General features: G+C 63.9%; 2 protein-coding genes across 4 annotated transcripts; one reads left to right on the plus strand and one right to left on the minus strand.

Annotated features, from left to right (window-relative positions):
* Nucleotides 1-1,288: 1,288 nt before the first annotated feature.
* DCST2 (DC-STAMP domain containing 2) lies at nucleotides 1,289-11,340 on the minus strand. 2 transcript variants are annotated; one of them, XM_027610657.1, is made up of 15 exons: nucleotides 11,055-11,340; nucleotides 10,755-10,925; nucleotides 10,414-10,515; nucleotides 9,966-10,163; nucleotides 9,686-9,751; nucleotides 9,042-9,255; nucleotides 8,734-8,891; nucleotides 8,110-8,274; nucleotides 7,185-7,352; nucleotides 6,941-7,041; nucleotides 6,172-6,302; nucleotides 5,721-5,848; nucleotides 5,311-5,404; nucleotides 5,093-5,233; nucleotides 1,289-1,483 (listed from the first exon to the last, which is right to left on the minus strand). In XM_027610657.1, exons 1-15 carry the CDS (start codon nucleotides 11,320-11,322, stop codon nucleotides 1,438-1,440), a joined length of 2,151 nt encoding a protein of 716 aa, XP_027466458.1. In that variant the 5' UTR covers nucleotides 11,323-11,340; the 3' UTR covers nucleotides 1,289-1,437. The 2 variants fall into 2 exon arrangements, with proteins under 2 accessions (XP_027466458.1, XP_027466459.1); XM_027610658.1 differs by lacking the exon at nucleotides 10,755-10,925.
* A 228-nt stretch (nucleotides 11,341-11,568) lies between these two features.
* On the plus strand, nucleotides 11,569-24,858 carry DCST1 (DC-STAMP domain containing 1). 2 transcript variants are annotated; one of them, XM_027610659.1, is made up of 16 exons: nucleotides 11,569-11,703; nucleotides 12,019-12,144; nucleotides 12,212-12,286; nucleotides 15,720-15,848; nucleotides 16,187-16,326; nucleotides 17,037-17,253; nucleotides 17,346-17,489; nucleotides 18,001-18,122; nucleotides 18,485-18,642; nucleotides 20,532-20,631; nucleotides 20,758-20,853; nucleotides 20,964-21,090; nucleotides 21,345-21,461; nucleotides 21,856-21,998; nucleotides 22,093-22,206; nucleotides 24,456-24,858. In XM_027610659.1, the coding sequence occupies exons 1-16, from the start codon at nucleotides 11,643-11,645 to the stop codon at nucleotides 24,705-24,707; spliced, it is 2,121 nt and encodes a 706-aa protein (XP_027466460.1). In that variant the 5' UTR covers nucleotides 11,569-11,642; the 3' UTR covers nucleotides 24,708-24,858. The 2 variants fall into 2 exon arrangements, with proteins under 2 accessions (XP_027466460.1, XP_027466461.1); XM_027610660.1 differs by lacking the exon at nucleotides 12,019-12,144 and having other exon boundaries at nucleotides 11,599-11,703.
* Nucleotides 24,859-24,981: the final 123 nt, after the last annotated feature.

Consider the following 24,981-nt stretch of genomic DNA (forward strand, 5'->3'; position numbering starts at 1 on the left):
GGGGGACTGGGCCTGCTGGAAGGAGCCATCCTCGCGCCCCCCACCCCCCCACCCCCCCACCCCCGCACCCCCACCCCACCCCACCCCCACCCCCTGCACCCCCACCCCACCCCACCCCACCCCCACCCCCCGCCAGGCTCCGAGCGCTGAGTCACGGGGTCCTGGAGGAGAAGGGGGCGGGGTGGCCGGAGTGGCTCGCCCGCCCCTCGGGGCAGCGGGAGGGGCCCGCTCCGCTCGGCTCTCCGCCCCGGCCCTGCCCTCCCCTCCCGCGTCCCCGGGCAGGGAATGTCTTGTTCCCGCCGCTCCCTCCCCGGGGCCAGAGGGCAGGGCGGGCCGGGTGGCTCCTACCCTCCTCTCCTCCTCCCGCCCAGGTGCGAGCCGGAGCCGCCGCCGGGCCGCCCCTGACTCACGCCGCCCCCGGGCTGGCGCGGCGCGGACTGGGGGACGGGGTGAGGGGCTGCGGGCCCGCGGAGCGCGCGGGCGGGCGCCCCCTGGCGGCCGCTCCAGCGAGCCGCGGGCGCCGGGGCAGCGGGCGCTCCACCGGGAAAGCGCGGAAGGGGCAGGGGGATGCGGGGGGGGGGGTCCCTTGCCGGCCAGGCCGTCCGTTGGGTCGCGGAGAGTAATCCCCTCGCTCTTCCTTTAGGATTGAGTCCACCCCGGTTCTGTACATAGCCTCTTCTGTTGGTCTTGTTGAAATCTAGTTTCAGATTTTTAACTACCCAATTCTGCTGGGGGTGGGGGTATCTGCCCCCCTCCCTCGCTGGGTGCTGGCCCCCCCGTTGCGGCCTGGGCTCTGCCTTGCACTATTTTCCCTCCCTGGCCTGGCGGCCCCTCCCCCTCCTTAAAAGGGGCAGGTTAAGGGGCCCGGTGCTCTCCCTTCCTCCCGTGCGCCCTCATGCCCATTTGCACAGCTGCCCAGGTACCCCCAACAGTGAGGGGGGTGTCACAGGGAGGGGGTAGCGGGACCAGTCCCTGTATCTATTTAAAAAGTGATGATGTAATATATTGGGGTTGGGGGAGGTCGGGTTGCCCTGGGCCTCATCTTAGCATTTCAGGTGATGGGGGAGCTCAGGGCTGGGGAGACCTGGGGCCTAGCCCCAGAGAGTGAGGACAGTGTGACCTCCCCCCTCCCCCCTTGCGGCTTCTCCACTCAGTGCCTTAGGGGGGGAGGCAATGCCCCCCTCTCCTCTTCCCCTCCTCTTCCCCTGCCCCCACCTCGGGTGTAAGCGACAGGAAGAAATAATAATAATTTAAGATTCACACTTGTGTCTGCCTTTGGTTCCTTTATTTTGGGGGTAGGTGGGAGGGATCCGGAGAGGGAGAGGAGACTGAGAGGCTGGGCTTCTGAAGCTGGAAGGGGACTGCTTTGGAGGCAGAGGATTCCTGAGGCCAAGGTGGGGTGCGAATCCTGAAAGACTGGGCCTCAGGCAGGGGCTGCTACCAGTGTCTCCTCTGCCGAGGCCCCTTCTCCTCGTCCAGGTCACTAGTGAGGAGAGCAAGGGAGTGGCATGGTCCGCGGGGCTGTTTGCACAGGTGCATTCCTGCCCTGTCCAGATTTACCAACCTCTTCTGCTCCCACAGCCCCACGGCATGCCAGCCCGCTGGCTGGAGGGCCCCCAGTCTTAGGCAAGTGGGTGGTCACTTGCCCAAGGTCACATGGCTAGTAGGGGCAGAACCAGTAGTGACCTTGGTGGTATACCTACCTGCTCAGGGGTCAAGCCTCCCCCATCCCCACGACCCTGCTTTTAATCTCAGTGAGCCCTCAGGAACCTCTGAAAATAAAGCTTCACTTCCCCTCCAACCCCTCAGCTCATCCCTCCCCCGCCCCGCCCCATTCACACCAGCATGTGCCCTCAGCTCATCCCTCCCCCCTGCCCCATTCACACCAGCATGTGCCATTAGCTCATCCCTCCCCCCTGCCCCATTCACACCAGCATGTGCCATTAGCTCATCCCTCCCCCTGCCCCATTCACACCAGCATGTGCCATTAGCTCATCCCTCCCCCTGCCCCATTCACACCAGCATGTGCCATTAGCTCATCCCTCCCCCTGCCCCATTCACACCAGCATGTGCCATTAGCTCATCCCTCCCCCTGCCCCATTCACACCAGCATGTGCCCTCAGCTCATCCCTCCCCCCTGCCCCATTCACACCAGCATGTGCCCTCAGCTCATCCCTCCCCCCTGCCCCATTCACACCAGCATGTGCCCTCAGCTCATCCCTCCCCCCTGCCCCATTCACACCAGCATGTGCCCTCAGCTCATCACTCCCCCTGCCCCATTCACACCAGCATGTGCCCTCAGCTCATCCCTCCCCCCTGCCCCATTCACACCAGCATGTGCCATTAGCTCATCCCTCCCCCTGCCCCATTCACACCAGCATGTGCCATTAGCTCATCCCTCCCCCTGCCCCATTCACACCAGCATGTGCCCTCAGCTCATCCCTCCCCCCTGCCCCATTCACACCAGCATGTGCCCTCAGCTCATCCCTCCCCCCTGCCCCATTCACACCAGCATGTGCCCTCAGCTCATCCCTCCCCCTGCCCCATTCACACCAGCATGTGCCCTCAGCTCATCCCTCCCCCCTGCCCCATTCACACCAGCATGTGCCCTCAGCTCATCCCTCCCCCCTGCCCCATTCACACCAGCATGTGCCCTCAGCTCATCCCTCCCCCCTGCCCCATTCACACCAGCATGTGCCCTCAGCTCATCACTCCCCCTGCCCCATTCACACCAGCATGTGCCCTCAGCTCATCCCTCCCCCTGCCCCATTCACACCAGCATGTGCCCTCAGCTCATCCCTCCCCCCTGCCCCATTCACACCAGCATGTGCCCTCAGCTCATCCCTCCCCCCTGCCCCATTCACACCAGCATGTGCCCTCAGCTCATCACTCCCCCTGCCTCATTCACACCAGCATGTGCCCTCAGCTCATCCCTCCCCCTGCCGCATTCACACCAGCATGTGCCCTCAGCTCATCCCTCCCCCTGCCGCATTCACACCAGCATGTGCCCACTGCAGTTTGTATGCAGGCCTTCCAAGTGGATGCTGCTTGTCTTTCTTAAACCCCCTGGTACGTGGCATATTGTAAAGGCCGAGCAGCTGCACCCCACCCCCCGGGGCCACAGCTATCTCCCCAGACACCTGCCGCACCCCCCACCCCCCACCTCTCTGGCCTTGTGATCCGATCCTTGACCTCCCTGGCCATAAAGCCCCCTGCCTCTGCTCCTACTGGGACACCCCGCCCCCAGCCTTGGCCACCCTCTGGATTTACCCCAGAATTGTCCGTGACCCATTCTGTGTCCCTCCCGGCCACTGACCCTGCTCCAACACCTCAGGGAGACAGAGACCCTGGACTTCCCCGGGTGTCAGCTCTCCTTCTGCCCCAAGGCCAGTCATAGCAAACGCTCTTACTGATGACACCGCAGGTCTCTCCCCACCTCGTCCTTCCCCCGATCCACCCAGAAGAGGCCTTCAACCCTCGAGCCCTATTCACGGTGCCACTGTTCCCGAAGAAAGCTGCGGTTCCTGGAGTCAGCCGTGACAGGTCGTGGTTCGCCCGTCGTCTGAGCCTTTCACACCACCGGCCAGTCCCTTCAACCCCCAGCTAGCTGCTTCCCGGCCTCCCGAGGCAGGTGTTTGGCCCCCAGACCCGCTCCTAGAAACCTTTCTTCCACTCCCAGCCCCTTCTTTGCGCTCCCAGCAGGGCCCCCCTCCCTCTGGGAAAAGCATGGCGCCAGACTGGAAGGGGCTCACTCTGCTCAGAGGAACGCTGCTCTCCCCAAGGCCAGCCTGGCCACCTGGCCCAGACCCCATCCCTCGGGTGCCCCGCTTTCCCCTCCCACAGGCCCAGCCCTCCCTCTCCTTGGGTGACCCTGCGTCTTCGCACTGGCTCCCGGCAAGCTCTGACTCTGCTGGGTGGCACTAACCCCCTCCTCTTCACCGGCAAGCTTCCTTTTTTAACTCCAGCAGTTACATTTGCAAAGAGAATGATCAAGCCTCTCATGGCCGCGGCCGTGATACGGAGCCGCGTACTGTTTCTTTCTGAGTCTTGTCTACCCATCAGCCTTCAAACCATGACGGTCTGGTCTGGTTTGGGTTTGCCTGGGACCGCGAGAAACGTTCCCTCAGCCACTCCAGTGACCTCTCAGCTGCCAAACTCATCGGCCAGGCCTCGTCCCCCTCCTCCTCGGCATGACAGTGCTTGGCTCCCGCCAGCTCCAGCCTCGCTGGTTTGTGCCCGAGCCTCTCAGGGCCGCGCTGCTTCCCCTTCGCCTCTCCTGCCCTGTCGTCACGCCCCTCTCCCCTACAGCCTGTAATAACTCAACCCTGGCGCCATAGGCCCAGAGCCCAGGCCTTTTGTGACTGGCCCCTGGGCATCTCCAGCTGGCTTCCCTACAGAACCCCCCAAAGCTCTCCAGCCGAGCCATTCCTCGTTCCCCAGAACCTGTTCTCTCCACCAGCACCCCGCAGCCCCAAGCATGCCCGGTCCCCCCCATCCTCAGCACCTCCGTCCTGAGACCACACCAGCTTCTCGCTTCCTTCCTAGCTCGCTGTCTTAGAAGACACCTGTGAATGGGTCCATTTCCCGGGGATCTTCAGACGGCCAGGAGGGCACTCAGCCAGCTCTCTGCCCCTTGACTTCCCAGCTCATCTCTCGGCGCCCTCCGACCTCAGCGGACAGACACACACAGCCTCCAAACAGCTCCCATTCTCCAGGCTCCCCCGGCCCCCCCCACCCCAGAATGCTCTCCTCTGCCCCTCAGCCCAACGGACACGCAGGTTGCCCCCGAACCCACCTCTTCTTTCACCTGTTCCCTGAAGGCTTCATTAATTCAAGCCCATCCCAAACCGGTCGTTCTGTCCACTGCCTGCCCTGGCCTGCTGCTCTCGTGGACAGGGACCCCTGCGTGCTGCGATCACCGCCCCCCGCCGCTCGCTGGGCTCCTCCAGGACAGGAGCTGGACGAATCTCCCTCCCTCCCTTGCCCTTCCCCTGTCCCCAGCTCTAGCAGAGGGCCCGGCACCCCAGGAGCCCGTGGCACACGTGACAGACAGGCTCGGGCCTCCGGGCCCCACGTCCTGCTTTCTGCTCACCTGACCTCGGGGCTGGACTCCGAAGGGAGGGTCCTGCCCAGGGTCTCCTGCAGCTGCTGCCGCAGTAACCGCTCCTGCTCCGGGGCCTTCCGCCGAGCGGCAGCCAGCCACAGCCGGGGGCCCTCCTCGTCGCTGGAGTCCCTGAGGGAGCTTCCCATCAGGTGGCAGCTCCCACGGCCCGCCCGGAATATGGCCACCCCACCTCGCTGCAGACTCACAGCTCCAGGTCCAGGCTCCCCTGCTGGGAGAGGGGAGCTGCGCACACCGAGCAGGTGTTGTCCAGGAGACGGAAACAGGTGGAGCAGAAGAGGCCTGCAAAGCGCCAGGAGGGCAGGAGGGGCCGTTGAGCTAGCCCACCCAGCCACGGAGCTCTCCCGCCGCCAGCCCTGGGGCGGGGGGGGGGGGGGGGGGGCAAGCCGCGGACCACCAGTTGCAACCACCAGGAGAATTAAGGCGAACACGGCGAAGAAGAGCTCCTCACCGTTCTCGGTACACGAGAACAGGCGTAGTAATGAAGGGAGGGGCCCAAAAGGTGAGTTCCAGGAGTCCCCAGAGGAAGGACCACAGCCGACCGTCACACGCAAGCGTGGGGAGTCCCTGCAGGGAGAGGCCCACCCCAGGGTCTCACCTCGGCAGCCCGGGGTACTGCAGGGCACAAAGTTCTCCGTGTCCTCCTGGTCGAGGGGCCGCCCACAGCCCAGACAGTGATCCTGGAGCTGCCAGAAGCGGCTGACCACCGGGCCCAGACAGGAGCACCTGGGGAGGGGCCCCCGACGCTGAGCCGCCAGCGGACCCCACACCCAGCACCACCCTCCAGCAGGGGCAGGCCCTCCTGCGGCCTGACCTCCGTCCCTCCGCCGGTAGCAGCGACCTCTGTGTCCTGCCCGCCGGCCCCTGCGCTCCCCACTGCCCGGAATTCTCTCCCTAAGCCTCCCTCTCCGTACGTGGATCGCATGGAACGGGCACCCTCTTCAGCCAAACTTCGGGGGCACGTAGGAAGGACAGTGATCCATTCTGACTTCCGGTTCTTTTTCTGTCCCCTCTTGCCCCACTTCTCTAAGGAAGGGCAGGGGGCTCACCGCCTGGCCAGCAACTGGAGGACACTCATGTGACCCTGGTCAGCTGCCCGCCGCCTCGCTGCTCGGTGCACGGTCGCCGGCAGACTGGTCCGGCGGCTCAGAAGTAGGTTGTAGAGGTAGGTGATCCTCTCCTGGTGGAGGGGTGACCGGGGCTGGGACCCCCCTCGACCCTGTCTCACCTACCCGGAGTGCCCCCTGCCACCACCCGCATTCCCTACTTTTGCCTCCCGTCCGTACCTACGAATCCCTCTAGGCTTGGCTCAAATGCCCCTTCCTTTGGGAAGCCCCTGGGTTCCCCGAGGTGGGGTGACCTATTCTCTCCCCTAGGTGTTCATAGCACGTTTGTCATTCCTTCGTAAAAACACTTCTTAATGGTAATATCCTGTCAAAAGCCTGTCTGGCCTGCCTTGAGACTGTGAGCTCCAGACCGTCTGCTTCACCCTGACATCGGGGGGCCCTACACCAGATGCTCAGGGAATGACTCGTGAATGAGCACAGCTGCTGAGTTCCCATTCACACCTCAACAGGCCAACATGGACTCCGTCCCCCGTGCTCTTAACAAAACTCTGGGGGCAAGCTCCCTCTCAGCAAACCCTGCCCCGAGGGGCGCCATTTCTCCCAGCCCCATCTGGGGCCCAGAGGCCGGCAGTCCGGGTGATGTGCTCAGCGGGAGTTCAGCCAGAGCAGGGAGGACTGGCTGTTGAGGACTCTAAGCTCCCCCAAACCAAGCCAGACAGCCGCGGGCTCAGCACCTGGCCTGGATGCTCACCTGCTCCCGCGATGGGTAGTAGGAGGCACAGATGACCCTCCGTAGCCTACTGACGTAGTTGCCGGACAACGTAACAAAGAAGCAGAGGCCGAGCATAACGCCTGGGGGCACGGCAGGGGCCGTGAGTGCCGTCTGTGGGCACAAGGCGCCGGCCACAGAGCCCCTCACCGGCCTGCTCCCCTCAAGCCCTGACCGGCGCCTGCCGCCCCCCCGCGCCCCGGGCCCTCGGGGGCGAGGTCGGTACCAATGACGACGTAACCGGTGGTGTTGGGCTCCGAGGGGCGCAGCAGGCAGCGCCGGGACAAGATGCTGACGTTGCTTTGCTGCAGGACATCAAACGCCGACACCAGGTCCCGGTAAATCTTCCCGGTATAACCACTGCCCTCCACGGTTATGGACACTAACACGGGGCCTGGCACAAAGGCAGGCTGCGAGGGGCCCTGCCGGGGGCGGCATACAGGCCACACGTGCCGGAGGGCAGTGGCGGGGCCCCGGGCGGCTTGAAGGGGTGGCCCCGTCCCCCCAGCCGGGGGCCTCTGATGCCCCAGGGCCTCACTAAGCCCCTGGCCCCCAGGACCCTCTCTGAGACGGCCTGGGTGGTCCGTGAGTCCATCGCCGGCCTCCCCGACTGCCCGGAAGGGCTTGCTTTCAAGCCTTTGCTAATGTGTCCAGGGTCCAGTGTGTAGCAGGCACTGGACTGACTGCCTTATTGATCACGTTGGGCGTTTTCTGACTTTTTCTGTTGGACCTCTGGGACACAGGATGAGATTAATTATATCCTGTGGTCTACGGCATGCTGGCAATGGCCTACCGGGCACTCCCACACGTGGTGTCATGTGCCTCTCAGAGCGACCTGGGGGACTGCGGCCAGCATCCCAGCTCAGCTGAGGGTACTGAGGCTCTGGGGGTTCAGGAACGGGCCTGAGTTACTACCTCGCAGAGGGCGTGGCTGGGATGGAGGCAGTCCAGCTCCAGACCCTGTAACTACTCTGTACGGTATAGCCAGGACATGGACACAGGGGTCCCTGGCAGAGCAGAGAGTTGGAAGGGGCCAAATCAGGGGCTGATGAGTAACAGTGACTTGGGGACCCCCGGGCGATCCCCCAGGACCCAGGAGGATGGGGAGGACGCTGGCCAAGGGGGCTGCTGCGGGAAGTTCGGGCACTCACTGCGGGCCACAATCTCCCCCTGCAGCTGGTACCGGGCCAGGTCGAGCACCCAGAAGACAGCATAGTCCAGGAAGACCAGGACCAGCACAAGGAGTAGGTGCCGGGCAAGGTCGAAGATTGCCAGGGTGTAAAAGATCTGCTCCCACCGGGACAGGAAGATGGAGCCTGGGGGGAGGGTGGTTAGGAGGATGCTACCCCACTCTCCTGGTGGAATGCCCCCCATTCCGAGCCAGAGCTTGTTTGTCCGTCTGGTGTGGAAGCTGTGAGGGCCTCTGGGCAAGGGTGGGAAGGGGCTTTGAGGCTAGAGGAACCCTCCCTCCCGGGCACCCCTGCCCCCCTGCCCCCCAGGCTGCATCTCCATACTAGCACGTTCACACTTCCGGCCTCACCCCCCAAACCCCACTTTCTTGGTTGGCATCCACTCCACACCTCCGCTTCCCTGCGTTGGGACGTCCAGGGCTCCCTTCTCTCTGTGTCTGTGTGCTGGCAGGCTCTCCCTGCTCCCCTTGAGGACCGAGGACTCCCCAGAGGCAGTGCTGTGCCCGGGGCCCGGGGCCAGGGCTGTGAGGGAGGGAGGCCCTGGCCTCCCTCCTGGTCTCTGTCCTCGGTCCTCAAGGCCCTCACCTGGCTGGATGTACTGTCTGGCCTCGTGGGCGCTGAGTGGCAGCACCGTGGGCAGCCCCGCCTCAGAGCGGACGGCCTCCACGTGCAGGAATCGGCTGGTGATGTACACGTTGTCGAAGCTGAGCCGGTTCAGGTAACAATACCGGTAGAACAGAGCTCTGGGGGGGTACACGTGAGGCCCCCTCAGCACCCCAGCCCCCAGCCCTGCCCCCAAACTCCAGCCTCCCAGGAGGCCACGGGGACGAGCTGCCACCTTGCAGCCGGAGCCCCCAGCCCGGAGCCCCCAGCCCCAGCCCCCAGCCCCTCACTGGAGGTAGAGCACTGAGAGTAGCAGAGGTGTGGTGTAGCCCATCAGGGCCAGGGCCTCCCGGACTCGGTGCAGCTTCATGCTGACGGCTTCGTGGAGGTCCAGGGCCACCTGGGACAGGCTCCGAGAGGCGTTGAGGTCCACGGAGAAGTGGTGGGTGGCTGTCACGTTGAATTCGAACTCCCGGCGCACCCGGTTGATTAAGTTCCTCACAGCTGGGGCCAGGGGGTTCAGGGAGCCGGGAGCCGGCAGGGTTAGGAGGGGGAGGGCCTGGCACAGCTCCCAGGCCACAGCCGGGAGCCCCGGGGGAGGAGGGGACAAAGCCCCCGTGGTCCACGCGGTCACCTCCGCAGGCCTGACACCTCAGCCCCCCACCCCCGTCACCACCCATCTCAGTGCCCTGCCCGGGGCTGGGGGACGGAGGGGGGCACAGGAGGCCCCGGTCCTCTCCCCCACTCCTGCTCTAAAGCCCAGCTTTGGCTGAGGCACCTGCTCGGGGCCGGGCCTCCCTTCCCTGGGCCCCTTCCGGGCGCCTGTCGCCCGCTCCGGCGTTCTCATTCAGGACTGGGAGCGCTCCCGGCCTGGTGAGGCCGTGCCAGGAGGAGGGGAGGCCACGGGCAGCAGGGCTGGGAGGGGGCCACTCACGGGTGCCGAGGGTCTTGCGCAAGAAGGTTTGGATGTACTTGGGGATGACGCAGAATACCTGGACCACTGAGACCGAGCGTCAGGAGAAGTGAAGACACGCGGCCCCTCCTGCCTCCAGGGCCCCACTGACCTCCACACTGGCTCCCAACCTTCTCCCCATTACCCCAGCCCCCACACCGGTTCCTCTGTCTCCCCCACCGGCCCCATAGCGGGCCCAGCCCTGCAAACGGACCCCCCACGTCCTGGCTCCCCGAGCCCGCGGGCGAGCCCTGGCTCTCACCACTGGCCAGCCCGCACAGCACTAGCTTGAAGGGCATGAGCACGTAGCACAGGTGATAGGCCTGCGGTATGACCCGCATGCAGCTGTCCTTGGCGTCTTCGAAGACCCGCGTGCACTTGAGGTAGGGGTTGCCCAGCTCCGCGTTGCACACGTCGCCGATGTGCAGGATCCAGTACCACACGTTCCGCAGGGCCCTGGCTGGGGACGGCTGTGGGGCTGGTGCCCAGGCCTGCAGCCCTGCGGCACCTTTTCAGGGACTTGGGGAACCCAGGGCAGCACCCAGAGCAGGGGAGACCTGTGGTCAGGGGCCTGGCTGCGCTGTATCCAGCAGGGACCGGTCAGCACCCAGGAGGGGCCCCAGTCCCGGACAGGGGCGGAGGTGAAGAGACAGGGTGAATTTTGAGCCCCGCCCCCCCAAAAAAACCCCAGCCATGCTGAACATGCTCACCGACATGCTTCACGCCGTCCATGATGGACCGAAAGAACTTGCGGACCCGGTCGGCCACCTCCTTGGCCTTCTGGGCAATGGCTTTAATCTTGTTCAGGGCACCTGAGAGGCAGGGGCAGGGGCACTGGGGGGCTGGTTCTCCACGGCTGCAGGGTGGGGCGGGGAGAGGACGCTGCCCCCTGGGAGGTGCGGGAGCGAGGCGCCGTGGGAGCGGAGCCGACCAGTGAGCAAGGAGAGGGGGTCCGACGGGGCGCCGGAGGTGAGAGTCCGGCGCCAGCCACACAGAGGGGCGGAGCGGGAGGGCTGCAGACCGCGCGAGCAAGGGGGCCACGGGGCCTTACTGACAAGGGGCTGCTTGGCCCGCTCCAGCACCTCGGCAGTCTGGTTCAAGGCCAGCTCGGCCCCACAGGCCACGGCCTCACTGGCCCGGGTGAAGTTGCGCAGGGTGTTGGCACAGGGTCCCTGTAGCACCAACCCAAAGGCCGCCACCAGCAGCAGTGTCCGGCCCTGCCCTGGAGGAGGTGGCTCCGTGGGTGCAGGGCCCTAGCCTCGCACACGGTCTCTCGCGGAAGCTCTCAGAAGATTTCCCTCAAACGGCCCCCCGCCCCCAGGACCCCCTCCCCCCGGTACCCCGCGCTCACTGGAGAAGGCCTGGGGCAGCAGCAGGAAGACAGTGACCCGGACCTGGCGCGAGAACCCCATGCCCAGGCTAAGGAAGGCGGCCAGAGTGAGGGTGCCCACCAGGCAGCCCCAGGGGCTGTGTCCTTCCACCAGCAGCTGCAGGATCCCGTAGGCCGTGGCCAGGGACAAGCCCAGGCCAAACCCCCCCATGCTGCGGACCACAGCCCGAGCCATGCTTGACTCCTCTGCCCCCAAGGGGTGCACGGTGTCCTTCGGGACTCTGGGCATGGTTGCTGAGACCCGATGTCCGCCCGTCTCCAGGAGATGCCCACCAGGTTCCGTGGCCCTTCCAGGGTCCCGGAATGCCTCTCCACATTCTAAGGTTCCGGAGGCTTGTACTGTATCCGTCTTGGAGAGCCCGACCTGGCTGCGGGCCTGGAGAGGGGACGTAGGTCGCTCGTCTCCTTCCCCAAGTCTCAGGGCAGAGGGAGCAAGACACAGACCTCACCCAGGCTGTGGGGCGGCAGAGGGGACAGAAGCGGACCTCTGCGCCCGAGGACATCCTTGAGGACATTTGTGGGACGAGAGAGAGTCCCCAAAGCGGACCCATGGCCGGCACATTTCCTCAGGACGGAGCGACGGGGAAAAGGAGGAAGCTCCCCCACACCAGTGAGTCAGTCCCAGGGACCCTGTCCTTTCCCAGGGCCGCTCAGCCAGTCTGTCCCCTCAGACCCCCACGCCTGCCCCCACCGTGCGTCCCCCAGTGCCCCCTCCAGCCGAGACCCTTCCTCCTCTCTCCCTCACGTCTGCCCCTGCATCCCCAGGGCCCCCCATCCTCCTGCAGGGTGCCCCCCCACTCCCGCCACGCCCCCCCAGGTCCCCCCGGGCTCACCCCCTGCAGGCCCCTGACCCTGGCGCAGCCCATCCCAGCCCGAGGAGTGGGCTGTTGGCCCCAGTGTGCTTGCCCCCCCCCCCCCCCCGCAGCCGTGCAGAGGCTCCTGAGCTGGGGGCTGCCTGTCCCCTGCAGCCGGTTCCTGCAGCGCGAGCCGGGATCTTTTCCCATTGCCGCCTTCCTGCTGGGGGCGAGCTCCGGAGGGCTCCTGGCCCTGGGTGAGTGCGGGCAGAGGTCAGGGGTGGGGCCCATCTTTTGCCCTTGGGCTTGACCCTGCACCCTCAGGTCTCTTTCAGCTCCTGGTGAACCCTATGGACATCTACGAGGATCAGAAGATGGTGGCGTTGTACAGCGTGGTGGGTGAGTACCGTAGGGACAGGGGCACTCGAGAGGCCCGTGGAGCAGGCCTGGGGAGTCCCAGGTGCCCAGGAAGGGGTCCGGTCTTGTCTCTTCCGCGCCGAGCGTCCCTCCCGGCCCCGGCCTCCTCTTGGGCTTTGAGGGGAGAGCCATAGGCCCTCGGCCTGTGGGAGAAAACCAGTCCTAGATCCCCCTAGGGCCCTCCCCAACCAGAAGGACCCCGTGCTACCCAAGGGTGCCCCATGTCTCCTGACCTCTCCGACCTCGTTTCCTGCTCCTCCCGATCGAGTCCGTTCATTCGTCCGTTCACTCCTTCCTGCATTCATTCAGCACTCCCTGAGCCCCTCTGGGGGCTTCTGCAGGGAACAAGGTCGAGGGGCCCCCACTGGAGAGAGTTTAGGCGGGAAAGGACAAGAAAGGCACAAGAGCATTTCTGACGGTGACAAAGGGGCGTGATGAGAGGAAGCTGGGGCCGTGGGGGAGAGGGGCTGGTCGTCAGGGAAGGCTTCTCAGAGGCGGCACTGGGGTGGGGGCCTTGTGTGGGGAGCTGTCGGTCTGTGAAAAGAGAAAAGCCACCTGAAAGTGGTTTAACCAACAGAGAAAGTTGATTATCTCATGTAACAACAAGTTTCAAGGCCGAGTGGTCTTTGGAGTTTGGATAATTCTGCAGCGCAGTCCACCTGCCAAGGACCCAGGTTCCCAGCATGTTTGGCCTGGTGACCGTTCGTCTTCAGGTCGTGCATGGGCGACCACAAGTCCAGGCATCTTACCTTCATACACCAATGTTGAAAGACCAGAACATTCCTTCTTTACGTCTCTTTTAAGAAGGAGGAAAACGTTCCCGTCCCCCCAGCCAGCTTCCCGGTTCCGCTTGCTCGCCAGCCGCCTCTGGGAACGGACCCGTGTGGGCACCCACAGGACCGCGGTGGGCCCCCATGGATGACCTTTCCCACGGACCCTTCACTTGCCGCTTATTTTCATTTATGAGACCCAGTCCTGCTTCCATAATTGTGACTATTTCTGGGGTTGGAAAGGTCCAGCCCAGGCTATACCCAAATCCCACCCCCCTGCACTCTCCAGCATCTTCCCTCCTGGCGCCCCGGCCCCCAGGCCACCGACTGCTGGCGGGGGGTCCCCCAGTGAAGGGGGCACCGCTGCCCTGGCCTCCTTTCCCCACTTCCTTCTGGGTCTTCTGCTGCGAGAAGGGATGAGAGGGACAGAGGGTCGGAAGCCTGAAGTCGTCCGTACTGGGAGAGCCCCACTGCCTCGGGGGGCAAGCCGTCCCACCGGGTGCCTCGGGGGCCTTCCGTGCTGTCTCTGGAGGCTCCGTGTGGCCCTCCAGGGTCCAGTCTCCTGCTGAGAGTAGCTCTATCTGGCTGACCTCATGTAGCTCCTACCACCCGCAGCAAACGGGCTGCCCCCGGAGGAGGACCTCCCAGATGGCATGAGGCCTGCGGCCCTCCAAAACATCCAGAGAAAGTCATCCACCCTTGTCCTGCCAAAGTGGGAAAGCGGGTGCCTTGCGCTGCCCCCTCCCCTGCCGCCCCGAGAAGCAAGCAAGGCTCTCAGGTCACATTCCCCCGTCCTCCCCAGAGGCCCTGCCGATACCGCCCCGACCTGGCCTCCCACGCTGTGCTCGGGTGGCTGCCCAGGGGTGGCCTCCGGGTGCCGTGGCTCAGCAAGAGCCACCATCCCTCTGTCTGTCTCTCCCGGGTCCCGTGAGGCCTCTCACTTGGCCTGGAAGCGAACGCCCCGCCTCTCTTCAGTCTCCCCTCCCATGTCTGCCTACTTCCACCGCTTCTTTTCCAGAAAATTCCATCTCTGGTCTTGTCTCTGTATATACTGGTTGGTAGAGGTCAGCCTCCCCTCCCATGTCTGCCTACTTCCACCGCTTCTTTTCCAGAAAATTCCATTTCTGGTCTTGTTGGTAGAGGGTCAGAGACTCGTTTTGCCCTGCCGGTGGGCCCAGAGAGGGTTCCCAGCGCCCGGGGCTCTCTGTACAATGTAGGACAACTACTTGCCAACTACCCTGTAGCTTGAGTCGTTGGCCAGAAGGCCAAGACCACGGAACAAACCCCTTCCGATGTCCTGTTAAACAGTGATTGGGTGAGACAGATCCAGATTTACCCCCAGGGGCTGGGGCAGGGACTGCCAGTTGGCCTTGAACGAAACTCAAGTTGTGTTAGCAAGGAAGAAGGCAGACACACCGTCGGGTGGCACCAGACGGGGCTCGCAGCAAACCTGTATGACCAGGTGAAGCCAGCCAGGTGAAGAGCAGCGCTCCTGGCAGAGGTGGAATGAGCTTGGCATAGTGCAGGGCCGGCCGCAGGCCTGTGTGGGCGGGCGAGGGAGGTGAAGGGCCGAGTGGCCCGGCAGAAGCCAGGCAGGGGGGCCTCATCACGGGGGTCAGTGGACCACGCTAAGGGAGCTTGGACTGGACCCCAACTCTGGTGGAAAGTCCGCGGCTGGTCGGAAGCAGAGAAGGGACAGGGTCAGCTGGATGTGCTTCCAAGGTCACTCTGGCTGCCTCGTGGAAACCCAAGTACAGAGGGGAAGCAGGGGACCAGTCGGCCCCCGGGAGAGGCAACGGGGACCCCGTGAGGGCCCAGGAGATGGAGGGAGGAAGTGGAGGGACTTTGCCTTGGTGAAGGCAAGCACTCCATCCCACAGGAAGCTGCTGGGTTCCCTGCCCAGCTACGCTGTGTCCCTTTGGCCTGGAATGCCGTCCTGCCTCCTAACTACGCTTTACTCATCTTCCAGCCCCAGCTGACACGTCAGCGGCTTTGTCCAGCCTTCCCAGCCGCACCCTCCCCACAGAAACGCCCGCTCCCACAGCCCCGAGAAGCGCCTCCCTTGTGCACTTAGCACTCGGGGCTGTAGTCATCTGTTTACTCGCGGTCTCTCTCCCTGCATTACGAGCTCCAAGGAGTTCTCTGTCTCCTTGTGGAGACCACAGGGAGACACCCGTGAAACTGCTAACACACACCAGGAGGTGCATGATTAAGGATAAAATTAGGGCCGGAGATTGTGAGTGGGAACAGTGAGGTGGCTCTGAGCACCAGGGACTGTTTCCAGAACTTTCCTCTTGCGTTCCCTGCCCCCTCAGCACCTGGGGTGTGTGGGAACCCAGCCTGGAGAAGAGCAGTGCTTCCCCCTCCCCAAACACACACACACACACACCCGTCGTCTGCGGGGGGGCGGGGGGGGGGGGCCCGGCTCCACGCCCCTCCCCCGCCGCGGTGCAGCTGAGCTCTGTACACGGCTATTCAAGGAGCGCGTGAGCGGCCTCGGAGGCCTCCCAGCGTCGGTGTACGTGGGGGCAGAGGCAGTATGGCCATGGCTCCAGAAGGAAGTTGGGGGGCGGGTGCTCTGCTGAGCCTGGTGGGTCAGGCCGCATCCTCACTCCGCCCCACCACCTGTCGCTGTCTCCCGACAGGCTTGGGCGCGCTGGGCTGGGGGACCTCCCCTCACATCCGCTGTGCCAGCCTCCTGCTGGTGCCCAAGATGCTGGGCAGGGAGGGCCGGCTCTTCGTGCTGGGATACGCCTTGGCCGCCATCTACGAGGGTGAGCGTGTGTCCCTGGGTGCCAGTTTGTGACTGGAGCAGGGTCCTGGGGGGGCCACCCGATGAGACCCGGGCGGCTGAAGGGGAGAGACTGGGAGTCTGATCCCAGCTGCTCCAGCTCACTGGGTGCCCCCGAGAGAGTTCCTCCGCATCTCTGGGCCTCCTCGGTTTACACAGGGAAAACCCAGCCGGAGGTGAATGAGCTGTCCTCTCCCAGGCTTCGGGGCCCCCTCGCTGTACAGTTCTAGAAGGTGCTCACCGTACGCAGAGCGGGAGCGGAGGGGGCCCTCAGGCAGTGACTAGCTGCGGAGGGAGACCCACTGGGGCATCTTCCCCCAGGACCCGCGGCCAACTTGCGCTACAACCTGAACGAAGTGATCGCGTCGCTGGGCTGCACTGTAGAGTTACAGGTCAACAACAGCCGCGCAGCCTGGCGCGTCTCCACAGCCCCGCTGCGGGCAGTGTTCAAGGACCTGCTGGTCAGGGCCCCGCGCGCACGGGCAGGGTCTGAGCTCCTCTCCCCTGGGGGCTGGCACGACTGGAGCTGGGAGCTCTGACCCCGGACTCAGTTTCTCAGTGGGGCGCCACTGGCATGTTTTGCTGGACTGTCCTCAAACATTGCGGGATGTGCCCTGGGCACCAGCTGCCAGGAAAGCCCCCGCCCCCCGTCATGGGACCCGCACCCCCCATTTCCAAACACCTGGGTAGGCGGTACTCCGGGCCGCTGAACTAGAATGTCAGGAAATCGGGGGCCAGGAAGCCTGGAGGCCCACAGGATTGCGGAATCGGCCTGTGGAGGACTGGAGGCTGGGGGTGTGGGAGACCTGGAGAGTTGGGGAGAGGGACTGATATCGGGGACACTGGGCCTGGGGACACTGAGATGGCACAGCGGTCTGGGAGATTAGAGCGAAGCCCCAGGGCCTGGGGAGCCTTCCTTCACTAGCGGGGATCTGAGATGGAGGCCGGCGGAGGGGCTGGGCGCTGGGCGGGGGCAGAGCAGGGGCGGCTGTTCACAGGGCAGGGGGTAGAGGGGTGTCCTGAAGACTGAACAGTGGGGCGCGGGGTGAGGGGCTGTCTCGGGGCCCGGGCTCCAACCAGGCCTGAGGGAAGAGCCCGGAGCTCGGCCAGAGGACAGGACAGGCTCCTCGGCTGCCCCACTGACCGCTCCTTCCTCGGCCCCCAACCCCAGGGCAGCAAAGATTCGCTGAAAGCCGAAACTCAGAACATCTCCAAGTCTTTTGAGGACCTGGATGCCCAGGTGAACAGTGACACTGGCTACACGGCCGAGAACACCACGGGCTTCGAGGGGGCGGCCCGCAGCGTGGAGACTCACCGAGCTCTAGCTCCCAGGCACCGTCTCTCCACACAGAAGATGTATGAGCTGAAGACCAAACTGCACTGCTCCCGTGAGGGCACAGGGGGCGTGGGGGGCGCAGGCCGGGGCCAGGGCTCCAGGCCGGCCGTGGGGACCTCATCTGCCCCCTGCCCCTTCCCGCAGATGTGGTGGACCGGGCCATCCTCAGCTGCCGCCGCTGGTTTGACCACAAGCATGAACGGTGCATGCAGCGCATCTGGGTCCCGCTGCTCAAACACCTGCTCTGCTTGCCCATGAAGTTCAAGTTCTTCTGTGGCATCGCCAAGGGTCAGCGGGGCAAGGGGAGGGCGGGGGCGCCGGAGCCGGCAGCGGAGTCCCTGGGGACTGCTGGGTCGGCATGGGGCAGGAAAGCCATCGGGCGGGCAGGGCTTAGGGCCCCCCCCCGGCCTGGCTATGCCACCCAGCTATGTTTACAGCAGGCTCCGGTTCGGTCCCTTCATCTGAAAGATGGGCCTAATAGTAGGACTTATCCCACGAGGGGGTTCTGAGGATTTAAGGAAGCAAGGAACAGAGCTGACACACAAAGGGATTTTCTTATAAATTTGCTATCATTATTAATAGCTGGCATGGTTACAAACAGGTGAGAAAAATGAGGGAAAATCAGGCCTTGTTCCCAGGACACGGGACTCACGGAGCGCGGAGAGGGGAAAGCCTCAGCGTGGAAGGAGGTCATGGGCAGAGAGGCAGACACAGGGTGGACGGGGGGGGGCACCGCGGGAAGGGAGGCGAGAGGTGGGCACAGGCCGCTGACCTGCCCCCTGCCCCCCTCACCCCACAGCGATGGAGGTGTGGTGCCGCCACCGTATCCCGGTTGAAGGCAACTTTGGGCAGACGTACGACTCCCTCAACCAGTCTATTCATGACCTGGAAGGGGAGTTTTCGGCCACCATTGAGCTCAAGGTAGGAAGCAGGGGCGCATGGGCCGGGGGGAAGCGAGGGTGTGGGAGAAGGGCACAGGGCCTGTGGCAGAGCCGGTGACGAGGCCCAGGGAGGGCGGAGGGGGACAGGGACAGGGAGGCGCAGTGCCGCGCCTGTGGTGGGCAGGGACTTGACTCTGGGACCTGACGGCCTGCCCGGTGAGAGCGGGTGTCAGTCCGGACGGGCGCAGGAAGCAGGACGGCGGGGAGGAGGGGCCGCGCCCGGTCTCTCCACACAGGGGTCCGGAAGGTCCTGGGAAGAGCTGGGGGACACGAGCAGGGCGCCAGGGCAGAGACGCCAGCAATGGCTGGTGGTTCCGCATCCGCACCTGTGCCCTCCACCAGGAAGGGAAGCAGGCAGCAGTGCTGGGCCTCAACCCAAGCTGGGAACACATGAGCACCGAGCTGCGGGACTATGTCCGCCACCAGGAGGCCCAGCTGGAGTGGGCCCTGGGGCTGCTGCGTGCGCTGTTCTCCTGCACCTTCCTGCTGGTCCTTCACGCGTGAGCCTTCCCACCCCGAAGCCCCTTCCTCCCTGGGACGGGGGCCTGCCTTGCGGCAGCTGTGGGAGCATGGCCAGCCACGAGCCCAGCCCGAGCCCCGAGCCCGAGCCCTGAGCGCGAACGTTGGTTGTTTATGGAGCTAAAGGAGATGCGGGCCCGGCGTGGAGGACACGTGGCCCATGCTCTGCCACCTTGAAAGGGAGCTGGTCTTCATTTACCTGCCCCCTTCCGCCTTCATCCCAGCGCTGACTCCTTTTACTTTCAGCTCTGACTTCTGACTGCTCCCCTGCCCTTCATGTTCCCCTTGGCTCTGACTTTGCCCGTTTCTATCGTCCAGCCCTACTTTCATTTTCTGCTGCCTGCTGCATTGGCAGCTACTTTCCCTCCATTTGGACCAAAGTCCTCAACCCCACCTAGCCTGGCGTCCAGCTGGGCTGCCCCAGGCCTCACTCTGTTTCCCCGCTGACCTCTGGACCCTCTGTTTCCTGTCCCCACCCCCAAGTGCCCGAGATGGGCAGGGGCTGGGCAAGGGTGGCCACGGGGGAGGGGGCTCCTGCCCTGTTTGTGGGGCAGGTGAGTGCATGGTTGTGTGTGTGGCGAGGGCGCCGCGGGAAGACAGAGGGAACAAGCCATCTTCCTGCCCTGAACGTGCTCATGGTCTAGGGGGGGCCAGAGGGGCGCCCACAGAACACGGATGGTTGGAGGGCCATGCGAGGGCCTGGCTCCCAGGACAGGGGTGGGAGCTGAGGACGGGCCCCTGCGAGAGGGCCATACGTGGGTTTCAAAAGGCTGCAGATGGGGAGCCATGGTCAGGGAGAGGAAGAGTGTTCTCTTGGGCAGGGATGGAGGGTCCTGTGGGATGTGGAGGGCAGAAGCTGTGCTGAAGGACGGGGCTGAGGTGGGCAGGGCCCCAAGAGCCTGCAAAGCCCTGGAAGCTGGAGGCTGGAGGCTGGGAGGCCCAGGTGGGTCAGAGGTTAGAGTGCCTGGCGGGGAGCGAGGCGTGGCAGGAAGCTGGCCTGAGATGGCAGCAGGAAGGGGAAAGGTGCAGCAGGTCTCAAAGCCAGCTCGGGGAGGGAAGGAAGGAGGCACAGAGTCCGCTTCCAGGCTTTCAACCTGGGTGAGGTCCCTGGCCGGGCCGCGCGGGCGAGAGGGCGGGGCGGGCAGGGCACGGGCCGGCCGCCGGCCTCTCCACACGGGGGCGCTCTCGGGCGGGCCTGCCCGTGACTGTTCGGTCTCAGGCCCAAGGGGGGTTTTACAGGGTCCCAGAACCCCTGGAACTTAGGTTTCACAGCTCATGGAGCTTACTTAAGGTAACGTGCAGTTTTAAACCCAACTCCAATAATTAGCATGTTTTCCTTAGGAAACTGAAGCATTATGTGGGACTTTGGGACATGCAGAAAGGGCCACTTCTGCGCGCACAGAAAACACTGCCACACCAGAGGGTGTGTTGGGGGGAAGGCAAATGTAGGTGGGGGGTGAGTTTTGCTTGAAGCGACCTCCAGAGGATGTTCTGCCAGCTCGGTGGAGAGGTGGATGTGGGAGTCAGTTGCAATGGCTGGTGGTTCTGCAGCCTTGAGGGGCTTCCTGCTTCCCTGTGCCTTTGCTTCTGCTCGTTCCTCTGCCCGAGACCCTGCCAGCAGGTCCATGCCTGGGAAACCTCCCTTCCCGCCCAGGCACACGACCCCCCTGCCTCTCCATCTGTGTCTCTTTGCCTGTGTGGGCGCCTGCCCTGCACCGGCCTGCTGGGGGCTGGCACAGCATCCCCACTCAGGACATAGATGGTGCCCGGCGCATGCTGGGTGGTCTGGGGAATGACGGAGCATCCAGGAAGCCCATGGTGGGGGGTGGGTAGGAGAACCTGGAGGACACGGAGATGTCCTCGTGCCCAGGTCCTTCTCCTACGCGGACAGCTATAATGGCGACATCCGATTTGACAACATCTACATCAGTACCTACTTTTGTCAGATCGATGAGCGCAGGAGGAAGCTGGTGAGTGAGCACAGCCCTGGCCAAGGGTGCCCTGCTGCACGTCCTCTGTGGCTTCATGCTCCAGGAGGGCAGAGGGGCAAGGGGAGGGGGCCCTGGTGTCCCTCGCTGGCTGAACATTTTATCCAGGGCAAACGGACATTGCTACCACTGCGCAAAGCCGAGAAGAAAACCGTCATCTTCCCCTGCAACCCCTCGGTGCAGGCCTCGGAGATGAGAAACGTGGTGAGGAGGCCGTGGGGGCGGGCCACGCGGGGCAGGGGCGGGGTATCGGAGAGGGCCCCGTGCAGGGCCGGCGGCGCTGCCCAGCTCAGGGCCTGCGGCTCCTCGGGCAGGTGAGGGAGCTTGTGGAGACGCTGCCCGTTCTTCTCCTGCTACTACTGCTGTGCGGCCTGGACTGGGCCCTCTACTCCGCCTTTGACACCATCCGCCACCACTCCTTCCTGCAGTACTCCTTCCGCAGTGAGCCCTCGCCCTCCCTAGCAGGGAGCCGCTTCCCTGACCTGGTCAGGGTCAGACCTCAGCCCTACAATCTGACACCTGTCCCTGGGGGCCTCCGTTTCCAAGCCTCCTTTATATCTGTAACAGGGAGTGAACGGATGGAAGGTCCCGCGCAGCAAAGGATTTCTATGCCTTGACCCCCCCCCCAACATCCAGTCCCCATCCTGCCCCACCCCCTAAACTGCGACCCTTTCCTGACCCCCCAACGGCCTCAGGCAGCCACAAATTGGAGGTGAAAGTCGGGGGGGACTCCATGCTTGCCCGGCTTCTTCGGAAAACCATTGGAGCCCTGAACACGTCCTCGGGGACAGTGGTGCAATCAAACAACATGGGTGAGCGATGCTGAAAGTCTGGGTCAGAGGAACGGAGGGCGGGGGCCAGGGTCTTTCCAAGGCGTGGCAAGAGGGAGCTCTGCATGCTGGGGTTGCAAGGATCAGAGCAGGAAGCATCAGGTCAGACTCAAGTTGCTGGAAGATGACAGCCTTGGGTCCGAGGGCCGTAGGGGCTGGGGCCTGGGGGACACAGGGTCCCAGCGCCCTAGAGCCATGCTGTCCAACAGAACTTTCTTCCACATCCGTGCCATGCTGAGCAAATAGCCTCACGAGCCTGGTAGCTCCAGGCCAGAAGGGGCCGCTCTGCAGGGAAAGGGGCAGGCAGGAGCACAGCAGCCCGGGGGTGCCCTGCCCGCGGCCCTGGCAGAGCCCTGACAGACCCGCCCCGCCGCAGCCTGCCTGCCCCAGCCTGTGAGCCTGGACGCCAGGGCTTACGTGAGAGCTGCACTCCCCATCAGCCTGCTGCTGTGTCTCTGTCTGCTCCAAGCCTTCGCCTACCGGCTCCGGAGGGTCATCGCTGCCTTCTACTTCCCCAAGGTGCTCCCTCCCCCCAGCTCGCAGGCCCGCACCCAGCACGCCCCCAGCCTGAGGGGCCCACTGTCATAGGACTGACCCCTCTCCCTGGCCCCAGCGCGAGAAGAAGCGGATCCTGTTCCTCTACAATGAGCTGCTGAGGAAGAGGGCAGCCTTCACGCAGCTGAGGAGGGCTGCCATCCTGAGGCGGGCACAACAGCAGAAGGCTCCAGTAAGTCCAGGCCTCCTTTCCGTGGCTCCTGTGGTTGTGAGGGCCGCAGCCGGGGCCTCTCCTGTCAGTCCGTCCAGCCCCAGGGGCCCAGGCCTATGGAGCTCAGCGAGTTCTGACGGGATGCATGCCAAGGGCCCTGGTCATCCAGCTCCTGGGGGTCAGGGCTGCGTCCACCTCTGTCCCCCAGGATTCAGCCCAGCCCGAGACACTCAGTGGGCCATCCGGAAGCAGGCAGAAAAGGGAAGTCCGATTTGATACGGTCTGGGGCTAAAAGAAAGCAAGGGGGCTCCTTCAGAAACAAGGGATGCGAGGCAAGCCACAGGATCTACTGAGTGTCTTTGGGGGAGGCGGGGAGGCGGGCGGGCTGGGGGGTCCGGAAGACACCATGAAGGGTCTCATAGGATAAGGAAAAAGCACAGAGCCAGAAGAACCAGGTTCCAGTCCACACGTCCTCGTTAAGCTGTGTGACCTTGGCCACGGTCCTCACCAGACCTCAGTGTTTCCCTCTGAAGGACAGGGAGCTTGGACAGATGTGTAAAGCCTGGTGCAAGGCCTGTGCAGAGATCAGCAACAGCGTGGCAGTGGGGTGCGGGCTGCTGGTGTCAGAGGACCTGGGTTTGAGTCCTGGCTCCCTTCTTTTTTTTAAATTTTTTTTAAAGATTTTATTTATTTATTTGACAGAGAGAGAGAGAGAGACAGCGAGAGCAGGAACACACACAGGAGGAATGGGGGAGGGAGAAGCAGGCTTCCCGCCGAGCAGGGAGCCCTATGCGGGGCTCGATCCCAGGACCCTGGGACCATGACCTGAGCCGAAGGCAAACACTTAAGGACTGAGCCACCCAGGCGCCTCCCCCCCCCTTTTTTTTTAAGATTTTATTTATTTGACAGAGACAGACACAGCGAGAGAGGGAACACAAGCAGGGCGAGTGGGAGAGGGAGAAGCAGGCTTCCTGCCGAGCAGGGAGCCCGATGCGGGGCTCGATCCCAGGACCCTGGGATCATGACCTGAGCCGAAGGCAGTTGCTTAACGACTGAGCCACCCAGGTGCCCCCTGGCTCCCTTCTTCATTGCCATGACAACTGCGATCTGGAGGACTGACTAATTGCTGGGCCTTGGTTTTCCCTTCTGTAACCAGAGTGAGCTGCTACTCCATCTGGTTGTTGTAAGGACTAAGGGAATCTCACTCTTGTGGCACAGGCATCTAGCAAGTTCCATGCACATGCTAGTTGTCATCATGTGACCCTGGGCAAGTGACCGCCTTTCCAAGCATGTTTTCTCATCTGAAAGAGAAATGATTACAACGCCTGTCTTATGGGGTTACTGTTTGAGTGAGCTAATTTATTTACACTTTCTTAGCAGTACACTGTGTACTACTAAGGACCCAACATTATTTAAAAAAAAAAAAAAGAAAGAAAAGAATGGCAGCCATTCTTAATCAGCCCCAACAGAGCTCGTGAAAGTGAGAGACCATCTTTGCTTGACTTTTCCTCCAGTGTCTAGATCCTCCACCCCATGACACAGAGAGGCTAAATGAGTATGAAAAAGTGAGCATACTGTGATTCCATGACCTGGTCATGAAGGGAACTGGATTTGGGTAGGCAGGTGGAAATATGAAGGGCATTCGTCCCAAGCTAAGGGAACAGAATGTTCAAAGACTCACAGCCCAGAGGGAATGTCAAGGGCCGGGGCTAGTCTGAGAGGCTGGCACAGAAGATGCCAAGTTCAAGCTGGGGCACGTTAGAGCAGAGGCTAGAAGGGGACCAGAGCGTGGAAGGCTCTGCAGGCCAAGGCCAGGAGTTCTGCCTTTGCAGTGGGGCCTCTGTGGTTTCGGTGGCCTGCAGAGAGGGTGGGAGCACGGTGAACCAGACCTGTCATCAGGAATCGGGCCCGGGGCCAGCCAGGTTTGACTACTTTCTCTCTGTGCGCCTTGGGAATTCGCTTACCCCTCCCGAGACTCCGCTTTCCCGCCAGTAAAGCGGAGAACACAGCAGAGATAATCTCTCGCGCCCTACCACCTTCCCCGCCCACCGTGAGAACCAGATAAGGTGGTTTACAGGGAAAGAACAGGTGGTGGCTGGGGGAAGGAGCGGAAGCTGCACCCCATTCTCCATCACCGAGACGGGGAGGGACGCTCTCTGCACCCGCTGCCCTAGCACCCTGGCCCTGCAGGGCGCCCAGCACGTGGGCGCTGCCTGGCGGCGCGCGGTCCGGGACCTCTCGCAGCCCTCTCTCCCACTCGCTCCCGGCAGCGCCACCGCCTGGCCGACGTCCTGCTCCGCCGCTGCCCGCTCCTGCGCCACTGGTTGCGTGGGCGCTGCGTGGTGTGCCAGGCGCCCGAGACGCCCGAGTCCTACGTGTGCCCGACGCCGGACTGCGCGGCCGTGTACTGCCGGCCGTGCTGGGACGACATGCGGCGGCGGTGCCCCGCCTGCACCCCGCGCGAGGAGCTCTCGTCCTCCGCCTACAGCGACAGCAACGACGATGCCACCTACGCGGAGTGAGGGGGCGTCCTGCCCACCAGCTCCTCCGCGGTTAATAAAAGCCGGTACACTCCCCACGCCCGCGCTTCCCAGGGGTCTGACCCGCAGTCCGGAGACCCGGGCCGCCGACGTGACGCGGGAGGGCAGCCAAGCTGCGAGGAAGGGGTCCGGCCCCGGGCCGGGTGGAGGCGCGCCGCCCAAAGCCGGTCGGTCGGGGCCTCGGCTCCCACCGCGCGCAGCAGCGGGAACGCCGCAGTGGCGAGCGGCGAGCGGCGCGGGCCCGGGCCCTCCGGGG

This window comes from Zalophus californianus, chromosome 10, assembly GCF_009762305.2.
Source record: "Zalophus californianus isolate mZalCal1 chromosome 10, mZalCal1.pri.v2, whole genome shotgun sequence".
In the NCBI taxonomy this organism is placed as follows: Eukaryota; Metazoa; Chordata; class Mammalia; order Carnivora; family Otariidae; genus Zalophus; species Zalophus californianus.

Excerpts from the sequence above, each read along its gene's own strand:
- DCST2 (XM_027610657.1), bottom strand. The coding sequence starts at position 11,322 with ATGCCCAGAGTCCCGAAGGACACCGTGCACCCCTTGGGGGCAGAGGAG. Across the intron at positions 10,516-10,754 it reads GGCCAAGCAGCCCCTTGTCA|GTGCCCTGAACAAGATTAAA; the intron begins GTAAGGCCCCGT and ends CCTGCCTCTCAG. Across the intron at positions 5,234-5,310 it reads GGGAGCCTGGACCTGGAGCT|GGACTCCAGCGACGAGGAGG; the intron begins GTGAGTCTGCAG and ends AAGCTCCCTCAG.
- DCST1 (XM_027610659.1), top strand. The coding sequence starts at position 11,643 with ATGGCCGGCACATTTCCTCAGGACGGAGCGACGGGGAAAAGGAGGAAG. Across the intron at positions 15,849-16,186 it reads CTTGGCCGCCATCTACGAGG|GACCCGCGGCCAACTTGCGC; the intron begins GTGAGCGTGTGT and ends ATCTTCCCCCAG. Across the intron at positions 17,490-18,000 it reads CTTCTGTGGCATCGCCAAGG|CGATGGAGGTGTGGTGCCGC; the intron begins GTCAGCGGGGCA and ends CTCACCCCACAG.